General features: G+C 51.9%; 5 protein-coding genes across 5 annotated transcripts; 4 read left to right on the top strand and 1 right to left on the bottom strand.

Annotated features, from left to right (window-relative positions):
• BKA58DRAFT_199149 (uncharacterized protein) lies at positions 1 to 1,895 on the bottom strand. The gene is made up of 4 exons (XM_046165790.1): positions 1,537 to 1,895; positions 1,301 to 1,419; positions 882 to 1,243; positions 1 to 831 (listed from the first exon to the last, which is right to left on the bottom strand). Exons 1-4 carry the CDS (start codon positions 1,794 to 1,796, stop codon positions 97 to 99), a joined length of 1,476 nt encoding a protein of 491 aa, XP_046024578.1. The 5' UTR covers positions 1,797 to 1,895; the 3' UTR covers positions 1 to 96.
• Positions 1,896 to 2,914: 1,019 nt separating this feature from the next.
• Positions 2,915 to 3,888, top strand: BKA58DRAFT_387399 (uncharacterized protein). Its single transcript, XM_046170552.1, has 2 exons — positions 2,915 to 3,359; positions 3,452 to 3,888. The coding sequence occupies exons 1-2, from the start codon at positions 3,056 to 3,058 to the stop codon at positions 3,727 to 3,729; spliced, it is 582 nt and encodes a 193-aa protein (XP_046024579.1). The 5' UTR covers positions 2,915 to 3,055; the 3' UTR covers positions 3,730 to 3,888.
• A 114-nt stretch (positions 3,889 to 4,002) lies between these two features.
• BKA58DRAFT_387400 (2-dehydropantoate 2-reductase) lies at positions 4,003 to 5,453 on the top strand. The gene has a single exon (XM_046170553.1). The coding sequence runs from the start codon at positions 4,020 to 4,022 to the stop codon at positions 5,037 to 5,039; it is 1,020 nt and encodes a 339-aa protein (XP_046024580.1). The 5' UTR covers positions 4,003 to 4,019; the 3' UTR covers positions 5,040 to 5,453.
• A 4,590-nt stretch (positions 5,454 to 10,043) lies between these two features.
• Positions 10,044 to 11,067, top strand: BKA58DRAFT_459613 (uncharacterized protein; the record flags this gene model as incomplete). The annotated part of the gene is made up of 1 exon (XM_046174719.1): positions 10,044 to 11,067. The coding sequence occupies exon 1, from the start codon at positions 10,081 to 10,083 to the stop codon at positions 11,065 to 11,067; it is 987 nt and encodes a 328-aa protein (XP_046024581.1). The 5' UTR covers positions 10,044 to 10,080.
• Positions 11,068 to 13,158: 2,091 nt separating this feature from the next.
• On the top strand, positions 13,159 to 14,944 carry BKA58DRAFT_459617 (uncharacterized protein). The gene has a single exon (XM_046174720.1). It carries the CDS (start codon positions 13,164 to 13,166, stop codon positions 14,787 to 14,789), a length of 1,626 nt encoding a protein of 541 aa, XP_046024582.1. The 5' UTR covers positions 13,159 to 13,163; the 3' UTR covers positions 14,790 to 14,944.
• Positions 14,945 to 14,971: the final 27 nt, after the last annotated feature.

The raw sequence follows: 14,971 nt of genomic DNA on the forward strand, positions 1-14,971 counted from the left end.
GCCATGTATTACTTCGCCAGAATCTTACTTGGAGTATACAACCAATTATTCTGAGACACTTCTCCCCCAAAACACCTCTGTATGCTTCAAACAAAATTAGGCAGCCTCGGCGATAACATCCTCCTCCTCATCAGTCAGACGACCGGTCTGCAGGGCCCAGGCGAGTTCATGAACGTTAGACAGTGCGTATTGAGCGTCGTACTTGATACAGTATGCTACGCATCGGGTAAAGATACCTCCGTCGACGCCTGCCTCGGGGTGCTTCTTGAGCCCGTTACCGAGAGCGCGAATGTCGTAGTCAAGCACACCTTCCATCTCGTCGTGGGCGTAACGGATGAGATCAGTAGCAATCAGATCATTAGCGTTCTCGATGCCCGTGCGGAACTGATCAGCCCAATTGGCACCGTATTTGTCCTTGCCCTTGTTGATAGCGGTGATACACTTAACCGAGCATGTGTTGCGCAGGTAACCGCCCTCGAGGTCGCGGTGGGTGTTAAGCGTCTCGACGATCTGGGCGGGGCCCCATTTGCGGGAGTACAGGCGGAGAGCGACGGTAGGGCGGCCCAGAGACTGGAAGAAGTAGACAATGATCTCGGTGTCGGTAAGAGGAACCTGGGGCACGACGACGAGCGCTGGCGCCATGTTCCCTCTGGCAACGTGTGTCTTGCGCTTGCTGATAGAAGTATTGCCACGCTTGCTAGGGGTAGCAGGGCCGACGCGACCAGGAGTGAGAGGTGAGCTGGGGAAGGCAGAACTCATGTCACCGGTGAGTGCGCCAGACGTTGGTGTAGTGGGGAACCCGGCCATCATGCTGCCGGTAAGGTAGCCAGACTGTTCGCTGTTAGTACACGATGTTGAAGGTATGGTTACGTGGGACTTACATCCGGCTGACCGGTGGGGAGCGGTGGAGCGGTAGGGATCTTCATGCTTGGGATCTTCACCTGGAGGCCTTTGCGGGCCTGAGTCTTGGTGGACTTCTTCTTATTGCTGCCGCCGACAACCTTGGTTTCGAAGGCCTGTGCATCCTGCTGACTGGTGTTGGAGAATACAAACGTCTTGAACGGTTCGTGAACACCCTTCATCGGGGTGCTTGGAGTCGACATGGACCTCAGAGCCAGCTGCAGAACAGTCTCACGTAGCTCCGAGACTTCCGCCTCGGCCTTGTTCATGCGAACTGTCAGGTTGTTGACGACTTCACCGATGTTGTTGTTGAGGTCTACATGACACTGAATCTCATCCAAGTCTAAGGAAATCAGTCATCCTGGTGGATACATGCATATTTTGAATAGGGGAGACTCACTGTTGGGAGCCTTGTAGTCGTAAAAAGGGTTCGCCATGCTGCCGTCGAACTCCTGCTGAGTTATAGTCGCATCCAAAGGGGGTTGATTCATGTGCGCGAATGGCAGAAAGATCGACTCGCTGTAAAGTGAAAGGTTAGCATTGTTTTCTGCGCCGTGCCGTTGCCATGGCAGACGTCCAAATAATGGAGGAGTGATGGGAACATCACGGTCAACGGTGACCATGGTATGAACGTACCCAGAGACACGGCGTCCAACACTGTACTTGCGCGGTGAGCTGCCTTGATAGGCACTGCTGGTGTTGACGCTGCTCGCCCTGCTCGTATAGTCCTGGTGTGTGTAGGTGACGCTGGGCATCAGAACCTGCGGCTCTACCTCGTCCTCATAATATACTAAATTGGATGAAGCGTTAGCATCGAGGAATGTGGCTGCAGGCAACATAGAGGTCCGGCTGATCGGCTGCATGAAAGTCTGAGGGCTTTCGTTGTGTTCAGCCATGATGCTTAGTAGCGTGGTCTGTGATGGGATAGGTAGAAAATTGTAGCCGAATTTGTTGTTCTAAGGCGCTCGGACACCCACCATATGCCATAACAACAAGAGACTGCACCGAGGACCGTCGTCTGGTGAACGTGAAACTTGCTGCATTTGCTGATTCAGTCAGTTCACTGACATGACTTAATCACTTCACCGTGAAGACGACATACTCACCATGAAGCTTGAGGAAATGTGAAGGGCGCGCGCTCACTGTTGCAGGCATCAGAGAAGTTCGCTCTCATTGTGCTGATACACGTGGAGCATCCATGTGTAGGCGGGGTGAAGGGCATGATAGTCTTGATGCAGCAAGGTGCGTAATGTGCGATGGGATATAAAAAGGATGAAGGAAAAGAAGAGATGAAGCCGCAAAGGCCAGAATATATAGAGATGAAAAGGCAGCCACGTCATGCCTTCGTGATAGGCGCCCACGAGGCTTCAGCTGAAAAACGTGGCAATCGGTGCTCGATTACCTGAAAGCGTCCGCGGTCGGTCTATTGAGCGGTGGGACAGATAAGACATCTCGATGAGGATGAGAGAAATTACGAAAGAGGACGAAGGATATGCTAGACAGAACTACCTAGGCACACAATGACCTGCTGGACAGAGCGATGGACAGTACGAACTAGAAAGCGCCTCGCCATGAGTTTACTGCGAGCCATCTTCTTCTGTGCTTTGCTAGCATACATGCATGTCTCCACTTATGGTACAATGTCCGCCGAATCCAACGAATCTCGTGCGGCGAGCCTTGGACTGGGCTCTGGCGAATGATCAACGGACGCGTCGTACGAGATCAACCAGAATGCAGTCGCGAAGGTTCCAGGCCTGATAGCGAGACTGTAGAGGCATCACGAGCGCGCGTAAAGCAGTCGTTGATGGTCGCCGTCCGGCGAGAGTGATGATGCTAGGAGGTTTGACGTTCGAAGTTCGCGTCGCGATATTTGGCGCACTAGTCCAAATCTGGCTGGTGGTCCCTTCCCTGAACAACCCCCCAGCGTTGAACGGCACAGCTGTGTTGAATGCTCGAAGATATACCAAAACATTGCATACTCAGATGGCTGGTGCATCTTTCGCCCTCGCCATATCAGGTATCCGAGCGCACGGACTGCGGTCTGCTCCAGGGTATACTGCACCTTGATTGCAGATTGGTGTGGTTGGGAGCTGCAACTTGGACATTAGACATACCCAAAAAGACTAGAGCAATTTCGTGGCTATCGCTCATTGCAATGACCAATCGTCAGAGCCCCGCTTCCACAGCCCAAGCCCTTTGGGGCCTCTCAAACCCTCCGCCCAACGATGAGCTTCCCGCACTGAAATCGAGCTCCGACATTATGTGGAGCATGTGGAACTTGGCGAATCCGAATAACGTGGGTGGGATCAAGTACGTCCTTAGTACGCCTGTTACCAACAACAAGACAGTTGCGATAATCGAAAAGATCTTACAGGACAACTGCCTCGATCTGAATGAGCTGATGGTGTGGTCTGGCTGTGAGTTCGCGTCAGATGAGTCGGAATATTTCGCTTTGCTCGGTAAGTCGTAGCCCGCTTTGATATGCCTCTCTCCTTCGCTACATACTGCAATGTTATGATGGTTAGAGTATTGACTTCCACTGTTAACGTAGGATCACCGAATGGGCAAGCCATTGGGTATTTTCTGGCGCAGCACAAGAGCCAGCTCGGCGGAGAATATGTGTCAAAGATCAACATCTTCAAGGGAGATGATCCACATATGGTTGCCGCCTGTCTCCTTTTCACGATCGAAGATAGGGCTGGAGCTGCGAGGGCCGCTATCGGGGATGAGTCAAATGGCACTGGTCGCGTTGATGAGGGCATAGTTTTGAAGCGAGACGAATACGAGAAGAATGTTGTGAGACGGCATGTTATGTGGGCGAAGTTGTAGATTGCCAAAGACGCGTCTAGAGCGCGTGTTTCGATGTACAGCTACGGCTTATATGCCAAGATCTGTCTTCGAGAGCTGAAATAGACCTAATTGAAGGTGCGGCCCTGTTGGTCAAACGGATTTCGATAACAATTTGGTGACTTTCGTAACGGATCTCAATGGTGGTGTTGGTGGACGGGAAGCATGGAAGCGCGTCGCAACCTCGGCAAACGCGCCGCTTATCGATAAGCCACGATTGCGAAGCTTCAGGGTCGCCATCGTCATCTCTCTTCCAACTCACAGTTCTCACAATGTCTGCAAACATCCTCATCGTTGGTGCCGGCGCCATTGGAGCCTTCTATGCCTCTCGTCTTGCGCTTGTCCCTGGTACCTCCGTCTCGGTTATCTGCCGCTCCAACTACAAAGCCGTGAAAGCGAATGGCTTCCAAGTTACCTCACCGCAATACGGCGATTACACCTTCGTACCTGCCAATACCTTTGCGAACCCAGACGAAGCAAGAGCGAGCGGGATACAATGGGACTTCATAGTAGTTAGCACGAAAGCGTTACCCGACGTGAGCGACGACTCGACGATACTTGAGGGGTTAGTCGGCGATAAGACGGCCATTGTGCTGATACAGAATGGCCTGGGCGTAGAAGAACCGTATACGAAGCGATTTCCACAGGCTGCGATATGTTCGGCGGTTACGATAGCAACCTGCGCGCAGCCCGAACATGGTCAGATCAAGCACAACAGATGGACGCGGATAAACAGCGGACCGTACCTGCCTCATCTAGATACTGGGAGCAGAAAAGATAGCGACGTGCGCGTCATCTTGATGAATGACGCGTTCATCGAGATGCTGAGGGTAGGAGGCATCAAAGACGCCGAAGCCTACAGTCATGCCAAACTCCAACTAGTCCGCTGGCACAAGATCGCCATCAACGCCTCCATGAACCCAACCTCGGTCCTCACCCTTTGCCTCCCGAACAACGTCATGTCTCTCGACCCAGAACTGCAGCGCCATCTCAAAGGCGTCATGACCGAGATCCTCGAAACCGCCCCCAAGATCCTTGGCGAGCCCATGCCTAAAGAATTCGCAACCCCCGATCAGATCATTCGGTCTACACAAAAGAACACAAGCGGAAGCAAGCCAAGCATGGCCGTCGACTGGGAAGCGGGCAAGAAGATGGAAATTGAGGTCATTCTTGGCAATCCATTGAGGATTGCGCGGGACAGGGGCTTTGAGATGCCGCGTCTGCAGAGTTTGTATGCGATGGTCAGGATGGCGCAAGAGGTCAGAGATCAGAGGAAAGACAACAAGTTGTGAGAGGCTGGATTGTTCCCGTTGATTGGTCTCTCGATTGCTTCCTTTGTGTGTGGTTTACCTCAGCCGAGTAAAGCGAGCTCCGTTCCAAACTGCAAACTTCAAGTCAACAGGATCGCGTGGGCAGGGTCACCTCCAAGCATTCCATTTGGCTTTGCTGCTATATACCTCCTGATGTTGTCATGATACTTTAAATTTGCAATAAAGATTATATGCAGCGTAAGAATTCTCAAGACTTTGTTCGCGACCCTGGTACTTAGCTTTTCGCCTATGTTTCTAGGGCATATCTAGCCACCTGAGGACTCCAAATTTGACAAACATAGTAACCACCAACCTTCCAAAGAGGGTCGTGCCTGTATAAGAGGTGGCTGGGAAGTGAAGGTGAAAGCGCCGCTTTCTCGATCTGCCGACATTACCAGTAGTAGGACTCAAATCTCTATTGATCTATCTTGATTATCCTTTATTGTCTGGTAATATCATTGTGTTTCAGGAAGCCGACGGGCAGAGGAAGAAGGCAGCTCAAAGTTGTAACCCTATTGAGCGACCCAGAACCGTGGGCATTACGATAGCAGTGGACCAAGGTGAGGGTATCTCTCACCCACCTCTCTCTTTGCGACCCGAAGACAATAGCTTGATAAGCTGCCTCTCACCCACACTAGCGAGTCCCTCCTTCTACATCTACAGCTCTTTCTCAACTATCGACCACAACTTCCCCATATCATCAACCATTACTATCACAGACAAGATGAGCAGGCTCTCTACTCAGCAGTTACAACAACAGTGGCTCAGCAAGTCGACGCCTGAGCAGCAACAACAATGGTACAACAAGGCGACACCAGAGGAGCAACAATGGTATATTCTTCAAGCACAGCGTCTTAGACAGCAAAGCGAGCAGTTACAAAGGCAGCAACAAGGACAGCAGCAGCAGCAGCAGCAGCAGCAAGTACCGCGCCAAAACAATCGACACCAAGGTCAGAATGCGGCCCGGAGCTCTTCTATTAACAGCCTGAGCAGAGCAAGGTCGTATACCACAAGCCCACTCTCAGCAACCTCAACGATGGCTCCAGCAGTGCGAGCACAGACGAGTGCAATCCCACATACGCGAAACAAAAACACAGCGACGCTGAGCGCCGTCTCACACATTCCTACTGTGCCACGCTCGGTGCCGGCACCAAACGCTGGCGGAATCCGACATCATCAGCAAAACAGCGCTTTTCTCAGTTCTACGCAGACTCAGCCGCGCATGCTACCCACGGACGACGTCGCTCGCTACCAGAAATCACCACCCAAACGACAAGGCCGTTCACATGTACAAATGAAGCTGCCACCCTCATCAACACGGCCCAGTTCTACGCCATCCGCGCATGCAGCATTGCATCCTGCCACCATGAGCCAGAAGCGTCGGGCCACAGACGGTCCAGACGGCGCGGTGCATGCAGATAAGAGGCAAAATACGATGCCACCTCCTGCTGCGCTGGTCGCTCCCATCGGTCAGAATAATGATCCTCTCAACCCAGGGCCATACAATCGCATGAGGAGAGTACCTGTTGCGGGGGCCAATGGAGGCGGAGCAGCCGTTAACCGTATCAATGCCGATGGCATCAACCGAGAGCGTCGCATTCAGCAGAACAAACTCGCAGAGCAGCGCGCTAGGCAGCAACAAGCTTACGACGCCGAGAAAGCCCGCGCTCTCAAGGTGTACAACGCCGCAACGGCCGCAGCCCTCAAGCGCGAGCAAGACGACGCGCGAAGGGAGTTCTTGCGCAAAGATCCCAGCGCTAACTACCGCCACATCCTCGAGGTATACGCATTGTCACCGCTAGACCCCAAGAAAGGTGAGTACCCAAACAGATATCTGACGAGCTTGCTGGCGAACCGAGTGATGCCCATGGACCTTGAATGCGATCTTGCGCTAGCCATTTTGTACGCAAAGGATCGTTGGGATTACTTTGGACAGTGGCCCAAGGACATCGAGCGCTTTGCGGGATATGAGAGGAAGAGGAAGGAGAAGGCGGCTAGGGATCGGGCTTAGGAGACCGAGAGGCGATACGGGGATACTCTGCACCTATTCGTGTGATATCGAAGTCCTTGAAGGCCTTGGAGAAACGCTTGCGTCGGAAGCTTTTGGAGTATACGGGGTAGCGTGAAGTGCTAGAGGCAGCTTGGAGAGGTACATGTAGTTCCCATAGTCCACTCAACTTCAGAATTAATCAGTTCACGAACATCCCTCGATTAAATCGCAGTGAGTACCTAGGTATCAGGCCTAGGTTCATGCGAGGTCCTCGTGATTGCATTCAAGGGGTAATCAGAGTGACTATTAAACAATATTGGGGCTACTGTCGCCAAATCACGGGGCTGACGTTATTCTCTCGTATCGACACTTTTCATTTCAACAGTTCACACACCCGCCGAGCGCACTTCTGATCGAGAACCATCCTGCTCAATCCATGGGGTTAAGCGCCGTCGCATCGCTGGCTCATTCAAGCCCGTCCACGGCTCTGATCTCATCTCAGGCGGAGATCATTCTCACAAAAACATCATCGCCCTCCCCGTCGGCGATACGCCATGTCAACCCAAGCCCATTACCGACACTATAAAGCAGGCTCCTCAGACGCCAGGCCTAGGTCGCAGGAAGAAGTTCAAAGTCTGGCAAGACGAGCCGCAGCCGCCTAAATCCAAAGGACAAACACCCGCCGCCGTAAAGCTACTTCAAGAGATTACCAACACCGGAGTTCGACGCAGATGTAGCCGCATACCGTCGCATAAGCCTCGATTTTGTGCGCAAGACACTGATTACTATTACCATCCCAATCTCAAGGACTTCCACTTTCCGCAAGGTGTTGTCGCAACCACTGAGGAGGATGTCGAAGAAGCGGCTCAGAGGGAACGAGACGCGCCCACTACCGAAGCGACACAGAAGACCGAGGACGCACAACTTGAGCTTACACAGTCATTGAAGCGGAAAGCGAAAAACGATCTTCGAGAAGGTGGTACGAAGAAACTAAGAAAGCTCAATCACCATCAGCCTTTACCTTGAATAGTCAACGGCAAGATTCGATATGACCCAGTCCAGGATTTTACGACTGAGTACTTCACCATTTCCGCACAGTTGATATCCTCTGTGCCTGTAAAGGATGTGAACAACACGGCAGGATCGGATCAATCCTTGACCGAGATCGATACAGCGATCGAGAAAGATGAAGCCCAACAGTTACCAACACCCATACCCGAGCCTGTTTCCAACGAGATACTGTCATCTGTTGCGAGCAAGAACCTGAACTCACCTAACATAGTCCATGTACTGGGGAACAACGAGACAGCCCTGGATAAAGTAGAGTCAGGATCTCTAGACCTGGATGCCATCTTGATGGAAATGACACAAAACGATGGATTTTTTGCGAACGAGATGAATGCATTCGAAGGGTTCGGTACTTACAAAATACCGCCACCACAAGACGATGGATTCGTCGCCGGCATGGAATATGGATTCAAAGGGTTCGGTACATACCAGCCACCGCCCTCAACTATTTCTGCTGCAGCTCAGCCCGCCCCAAAGATTGTAACCACAGTTCCATATTTGATAGAAAAGAAATACCAGCCCACCATCGAGAGGGGTGTAGCCTACAGCCAAGACTACGACCCAGGAAACCCGCAAAACTTCAAAAACTACCTCGCACAGTTCACCGATCGACCTGCAGCTCTTCGGTCACGAGAGCGAGAGTACCGTCCAATGCCAGAGATGTTGGGTATGGAAGCCCTGAACCAGCGGTTGGACTGGGTGATACCAAATGTAGCAGAAGCGCCAACACCACTGTCTCACATCGACTCAGAACTAGCACGATATGTTCGCTTCGCCCAGTCGGACGCTCAGAGACGTGTCAACTGGCGAGCGCATCCCAGCCATGTCGCCGAATTCATCCAGCGCACCAACTTCTACGGAATGGAGTTGCTGGTCAGTCGGAGCGAAATGCGCATTTCCTCACCTCTGACAGCAGACGAGTTCGAGCTAGGCATGGTGACTCGGCTTGCGCATGTATCCTTTGGTATGGACGTGGTGGACTATTGTGCGGCCGATGTGCCAGCTATCATGGATTACTTCATGGAGAATCTACCGTCAGCCATAAGCGTCTTCCCAACCGAAGATGAAGACTGCTTTCGCGGATTTACGGATTATTATCGCGTGATGTTCACGGAGAGATACCCACCATTGAACGCCCTAGGCCTGCTAGAATGGGAATCACTGCTCGCTTCTGAGGAGAGATGACCCTGCCTCAAAGCACAATCCCTTCGAGGCATCGTCCAGTCCATCAAAGGACTGTCTTCACAACGCCCCGGCGATGCAGACGGGACACATATCCTAAAAGGTGTAGTATCCCATGAGAAGACTGATACAGGAAACGAGCATCTCGATCATGCTCGTCTAGAACTTGGCCAAGCTCTTGGTGTGGGTAGGAGCAGCTCCGTTGGAGACGTCCAGTGGCATGACCAGCTCACCGACGCCGCCTTTCCAAACGAGGTCCAGAACGAGAAGGTGCAGCATTACGATGCAAACTCAGCTTCTTACTGGAACAACACGGAAGTCTCGGGTGAATACTCCGATCTGGAAATGTGTTAGCGGTATTTCCGCCGTATGTAATTGTGTGGTAGCAGTCGTGATTCTTGTTCGATGAAGGCTTCCCGCCTTCAAACACGGACATTGTGAGTGGCTCGCGGTCGCTAGCGCCGAAGGAGGATTGAAGCAGGCAACAAAGGTAGCTACAACGCGTGTTGCATTCTGTAAGGATACTATTGGAGATCTTATGTACATAGAAGACTAAGTTACCATAGAAACTATCCATTTATTAAAGTCCAACAGTGTATATGCAGCAAGGTGCGACACAAGTTCCAGTATTCCGGGTACTGGTCCTTCTTGTTGCTGCAGTTTTGGCCATGGTGTTACAACACGCGTACCATGGATGGAGATCAGCCTCAGCAACTTCCACAGACTCATCGAACGAAGACAAACCAGAGTTCCAGCGGAAGCTAATACCAGCACACCAGCACAATGAAAGATTATATATCTTCATGTCAATTATCGCACAGTATGGCTTTCTTCTTCCTTCCTTCCTATCTACCTACCCTCCTTCCAAGCGCGCATCCAAGCCATCTTACCATGTCTTCACCAGGTGCAGCGACAGCACCACATGTCGAAATCGGTACCAAAGCGACTCCGGCAAAAAGACCACGTGGCCGACCACGCAGAGACGGGTTGCCGGCAGGATCAGTACCCAAGAAGCCCAAAACGTTAGGGCGAGCGCGTGCAGGTACCGCGACGGAAATCCCCGGACAGCATGAGAAACGAGGCCCCGGTCGCCCGCCCAAGAAGAACAAATCGCTGGGCGCCCAAAACGCACTAGCAGCGCCATCATCGTCTGACCCCTCTCCACCAATGAACCCCATTCCAAGCCGTGGACCACAGGACGGAACTTTCACCGTCTTTGCGACTGTAGAGACTTCCAGTACGCAGGTCTTGGTTTCTCCTCCGAGTGACGTGACTGTTGGCAGTGAGGAAACGGACAGAAGTCAACAAAGAGTTCAAGATACTCTGAGGTTCTGCAAGGAGGCCGAAAGAAACCAGGAAATAGATGTGGCGATCAGTCAGTGGAACAGGGAGAGGGAAGATGACGCATTGGATTTTGAACTACGCCTGTTCAAATCCAGTCACGAGCACGAAGTGGAGCGAAATCGGTTGCTCGTAGCGCGTATGAATGAAGAGGACAAAGAAGCCGAACAAGAAATCGGAACAGAAGAGTCGAAAAGAAGAGCGGAACGTCGACGTCAGAAGAGAGAATGTCGAGATTACGGCTGCTATGAAGAGGATTGCAGAATCCACCATGCAGTCAGAGCGAATGTGACGCATTTCATGGCAAATCTCGACGAGCGCACGCAGGCGTTGCGGCCCATGGTGGTAAGGACGGATGATGAGGCAGCAGGAGTAGGGAAATGGCCTATGATTTTCGACTACCCTGGTTGTTTGCACGGTGATAGCTAGCGGATCCGATGGACAGTGGCGTTGTAATGGATAGCGGAAACTTCAGAGGAGCTGCATTCTCTTCTGGTGTCATCAATTCAAGAGGTTCGAAGACCTGAAGAGGTATGCAGATAACATTAGCTTGACTTTTTCGCGCGTAACAATGTGAGAATGAATACAGCAGAACCCTATACCACACGATTGGAACGCTCCTATCTCGTATTCAACATCATAAATTGGCCCGGAATTAGACGTCGGCGCGACGTTGACGGTGCATGTGTGAGCTCCTATTTGGTGGGCATCGCTGGGCTCTATACGCATAGTGTCGACATCGCAAGGAACGTAGATGCGCATAAACAACAAGAAGCAGCGGGTGGAACAAGATGTGAACATGCCCAGGATACATGTGCTGCCCGCGACATGTCGCGACGGGTGTCGATGGACCGATTTCGACTGCTTCACTAAGCCGTATATGAAGAGGTTACGATTAGGGTCTGGACGTATGCGAAGTGCATACTCTTTGTCATGGCTCGTATGACAATGTTTCTCCGAAAATGTCACTTAGAAATTGCAAGCTTCTTATGCCTCGATTCGAATGTCAAGGAAGATGGGTGATGGCTCACGTGATGCCGAGCTACCGCGGCAACCCCACATTGGCAACGCGTCAACGCGTCTCTTTCACACACGCAACTCAGACACGATGCGTTCCGGCAGACCGAAGACATGTATCCAGAAATACATATATGCTCGTAGATCTATCATCAATGCTTCTTAACATTGTCACCATGTCCTTTACAAGGTGTCTGCCACCAGTACTCTTGGTATCATCCCCATCGCATCTACTGCAGAAGTTCCTTCGAAGCCTCAGTGCGACATCCTTAGATGGACTTAAGATTGGGACCATAATGGGCTTGTAGCAAGGCTTCCGCTTAGGCTATGGTAGTGTTTACAGAAGAAAGAAGAGCTGGAAGAGCATGGACGTACAGTGTATTGGGTTCCGCTGATAGGCGCCCGAAACTGTTACATGTTTACTTCTAGTCTTGTGAAAGGAATATTATTGTGCGACGGCGCTTGAATGGTTCATGGTGCTTTCCACAACACGTATGGAAACACGCACCGCAAGCATGAGGGAAGCAGGCGCATCGAAGACATCGAAGGATTGCGCATCTGTACATCAAATCTGCGCCCTCTCCACCCCGTATCTACGCGGCAACGTCTTCAAATATCCTCGGAGCTACAAGATCTCGCAGCTCGAGGCCGAGTACTTCGTATGCGTTGATATACATTCCGCCCTATCAAGTCAGTGGCCATGTACCCGGTCACTTCGGCCCATACAATGCACTCGCGATCGGCTTACGTCAGGTTCGAATGTATCAGCGCTGCTCAATATCGAGGACAGACAAGAGTTGGCCAAGGAGACGTCACGGTCTTCGATCTGTTCTTCATCACCCGTCAATCGGTACCGATGTAGCCGTAGCTCTCTTAACAGAGATTCAGTCTCCTTGACGTCACCTAACGACGTTACCAGTAACAGTCACTCTCAATATCGCCATGAACGAATGTTTCCGGAGTAACGCAGGCAACATTGAGTCACCTGCCTTCCAAAGTTGGCCAAATGAGCCGTTTTCGCCCTTCACGTGCTTACTGCTAGATTGGCGAACGCGGGGACTGTTTCAAAGTCCCCACTAAGATCCTCGATCGTGGGGTTCAGATTGGTCCAGCTTCATCACTGCAGCCTTCCGCACCCACGCCTTGTGAATTCTCACATTCGAAGCGCTAGCACATTGTTCAAGCGAAGATTGCATTCTATCTTGGGAAAGCTTTGAGCTAGAGCGTCTCCCCATATATCTACTGTAGTTGTAAACAAAGGCTGCTCCGTTCGCTGTTACCAGAAGCGTTTCAACACTCTGCTCCGCTAGCGACATTCGCATCTGTCAGCCCCTCCTACAGTCTCCAATTCGTTGGCTTATCCGTCTTGCTCATACCAACCAGATTTTAACCTCGCGATGGCTAAGTTCCAAACCCGGCAGTGCAAGTAATCCTAGCACCACTCAAATCTCCATTTAATTGCTACAATGGTTTCCTTATCAAACACTAATTCTTGTATTAAAGATCTCATGTCGAGCAATCCGAAGACGTCTTCAACCAGTTCGTCTCCAACCAAAGGGGCTAGGGTTGAGAAACCAGCAGCCATGACTAAAGCACGTTCGAAGAACAAAGACGGCTCGATTCACGCCTCCCCAACCGACATCTTCGGACCAAATGCTGTCACCCGGTATCTCAGCATTCCACAAACCGGCAATATTACCGGTGTGGAGCTGATGACGTTTCTTCCTGAGCTGATTCGAAGCCCCGGCATCCTTGTTCGATTCTTCCAGAACGGCGGCGATGCTGGACCCTTGACTAGGATCTACAAATGGTTTCGAGTCGTGGTGAAGAACAATTCCCGGCAAGACGCCACCAATGCCATGATTCACTTGGCCCAGGGAACGATGCGAAACTATCTCCAGGATGATCAGTGGACCATGACCCGCTACAGGGCCGGTCTGTACAGCAAAGTCGGCCAGGCCTGGGACCACGATAATCTGACTTTCACCGGTGTCAAGAACCACTGCGAGATCCAACCTCTGGGCAGCCGTCACAACAAACCGGTCGTCGCTAACGTCCATTTCGCGTCGCTGGCAGCTGACGTCTTGGTATACCCATCCGACTACGACGAGCTCGATCTGACCCGCTGTGTCAAGGCCGCTGTCGCCAATATCGACCTGCCGCTGATGTTTCCACGAGACTTTAATTTCCTCACTCGGCTCTTGGGTGGTCCCCAGACGGTACTTCCTGCTCATCAAGATGGTCCGCTGTTTGAACGTTGGAGGCTGGTGCCCTGGAACGAGACGCCTAAGCCGCACGCCATTCAGGCTGCAACGAATCTCGGCCATCACACGTTCACAGCAGCACAGCGGGCGGTAACCGAGCGGCATCTTCATCAACTCCCTCATGTCCATCCGTCTGCCTCTGCCTCTGCCCGGCCGTCGGCTTATGTCCAGTTGCCTATCTCCGCGCCTCGTGGCCTTGTGAGGATGATAAACCGCGCTGGCATCCCTCGCGCACAAGTTCCCGTGGCAGCCAGCGGTCCTCAATCTGACCACTCCCTGATTCTTAGTCGGATCTTGGGTAACACTGCTGCCGACTTGGCGCACGTCCTGGTTACGATACAAGAGGATCAACTGCGCGCGTTGTATGTCAGTGTCTTGGCCGCTAATGGTATCGTGCCTTCTAGACGCCGCGTAGAGCACACACCTGTCCCAGACGTTCTCTACAACACGCTCGGAGGTGATGGTAGTCTTGCCGGTCCAATCGTCCCAGCTGCACACGATGCTATGGTTCTTTCCTCATATGGCCCTTGGGATAACGACATCATCGCTAATGATAACGAGTCTCCACTTCCAAATTCATTTGATGAACAGCTTGATGATGACAGCGGCTCATTTGCGTCTCTCGATCTCAGTATGACCGATCCTGAGATCCTGGACAGTATCAACCGTGAGCTAGGTACCTCCATCGATTTAGAACCCGGTACCGAGCCTCCAAAAGTCGACCCGGAAGACCACGACCTCGGCTTGCAGGACGATGGTGTCAATGATGGACTTGTCCAGGGGACTTCAAGCCCTTCCATCGTGGTCCGCAACGTCGACGGCAGCATTGTCGAACACCCCGATGATGACCATTCAACTCGTGAAGCATAGTGTGGTCAAACAAGACAGCAATACAGTTCTCTCGAAAGGTTGATGTGTATTGGGCAGGCATACATCGGGATTGGACCGCGGTTCGTACGCGGTATTGGAGAAGTTTAGCGAGCATGATATGGGGTTTCTGGTAAAACTTCATGGAGGAGTTGGGCGTCTTGTACATTCTTCGCACTATACCC

Source organism: Alternaria rosae, assembly GCF_020736505.1.
Source record: "Alternaria rosae strain MPI-PUGE-AT-0040 chromosome Unknown BKA58scaffold_6, whole genome shotgun sequence".
In the NCBI taxonomy this organism is placed as follows: Eukaryota; Fungi; Ascomycota; class Dothideomycetes; order Pleosporales; family Pleosporaceae; genus Alternaria; species Alternaria rosae.

Bases quoted from the DNA above. Each gene is read 5' to 3' on its own strand.
- BKA58DRAFT_199149 (XM_046165790.1), bottom strand. From the start codon at position 1,796: ATGGCTGAACACAACGAAAGCCCTCAGACTTTCATGCAGCCGATCAGC. The intron at 1,420-1,536 runs GTACGTTCATAC...TTCACTTTACAG, and splicing joins GTTGGACGCCGTGTCTCTGG to CGAGTCGATCTTTCTGCCAT. The intron at 1,244-1,300 runs GTGAGTCTCCCC...TGATTTCCTTAG, and splicing joins CGACTACAAGGCTCCCAACA to ACTTGGATGAGATTCAGTGT.
- BKA58DRAFT_387399 (XM_046170552.1), top strand. From the start codon at position 3,056: ATGACCAATCGTCAGAGCCCCGCTTCCACAGCCCAAGCCCTTTGGGGC. The intron at 3,360-3,451 runs GTAAGTCGTAGC...CTGTTAACGTAG, and splicing joins GGAATATTTCGCTTTGCTCG to GATCACCGAATGGGCAAGCC.
- BKA58DRAFT_387400 (XM_046170553.1), top strand. From the start codon at position 4,020: ATGTCTGCAAACATCCTCATCGTTGGTGCCGGCGCCATTGGAGCCTTC.
- BKA58DRAFT_459617 (XM_046174720.1), top strand. From the start codon at position 13,164: ATGTCGAGCAATCCGAAGACGTCTTCAACCAGTTCGTCTCCAACCAAA.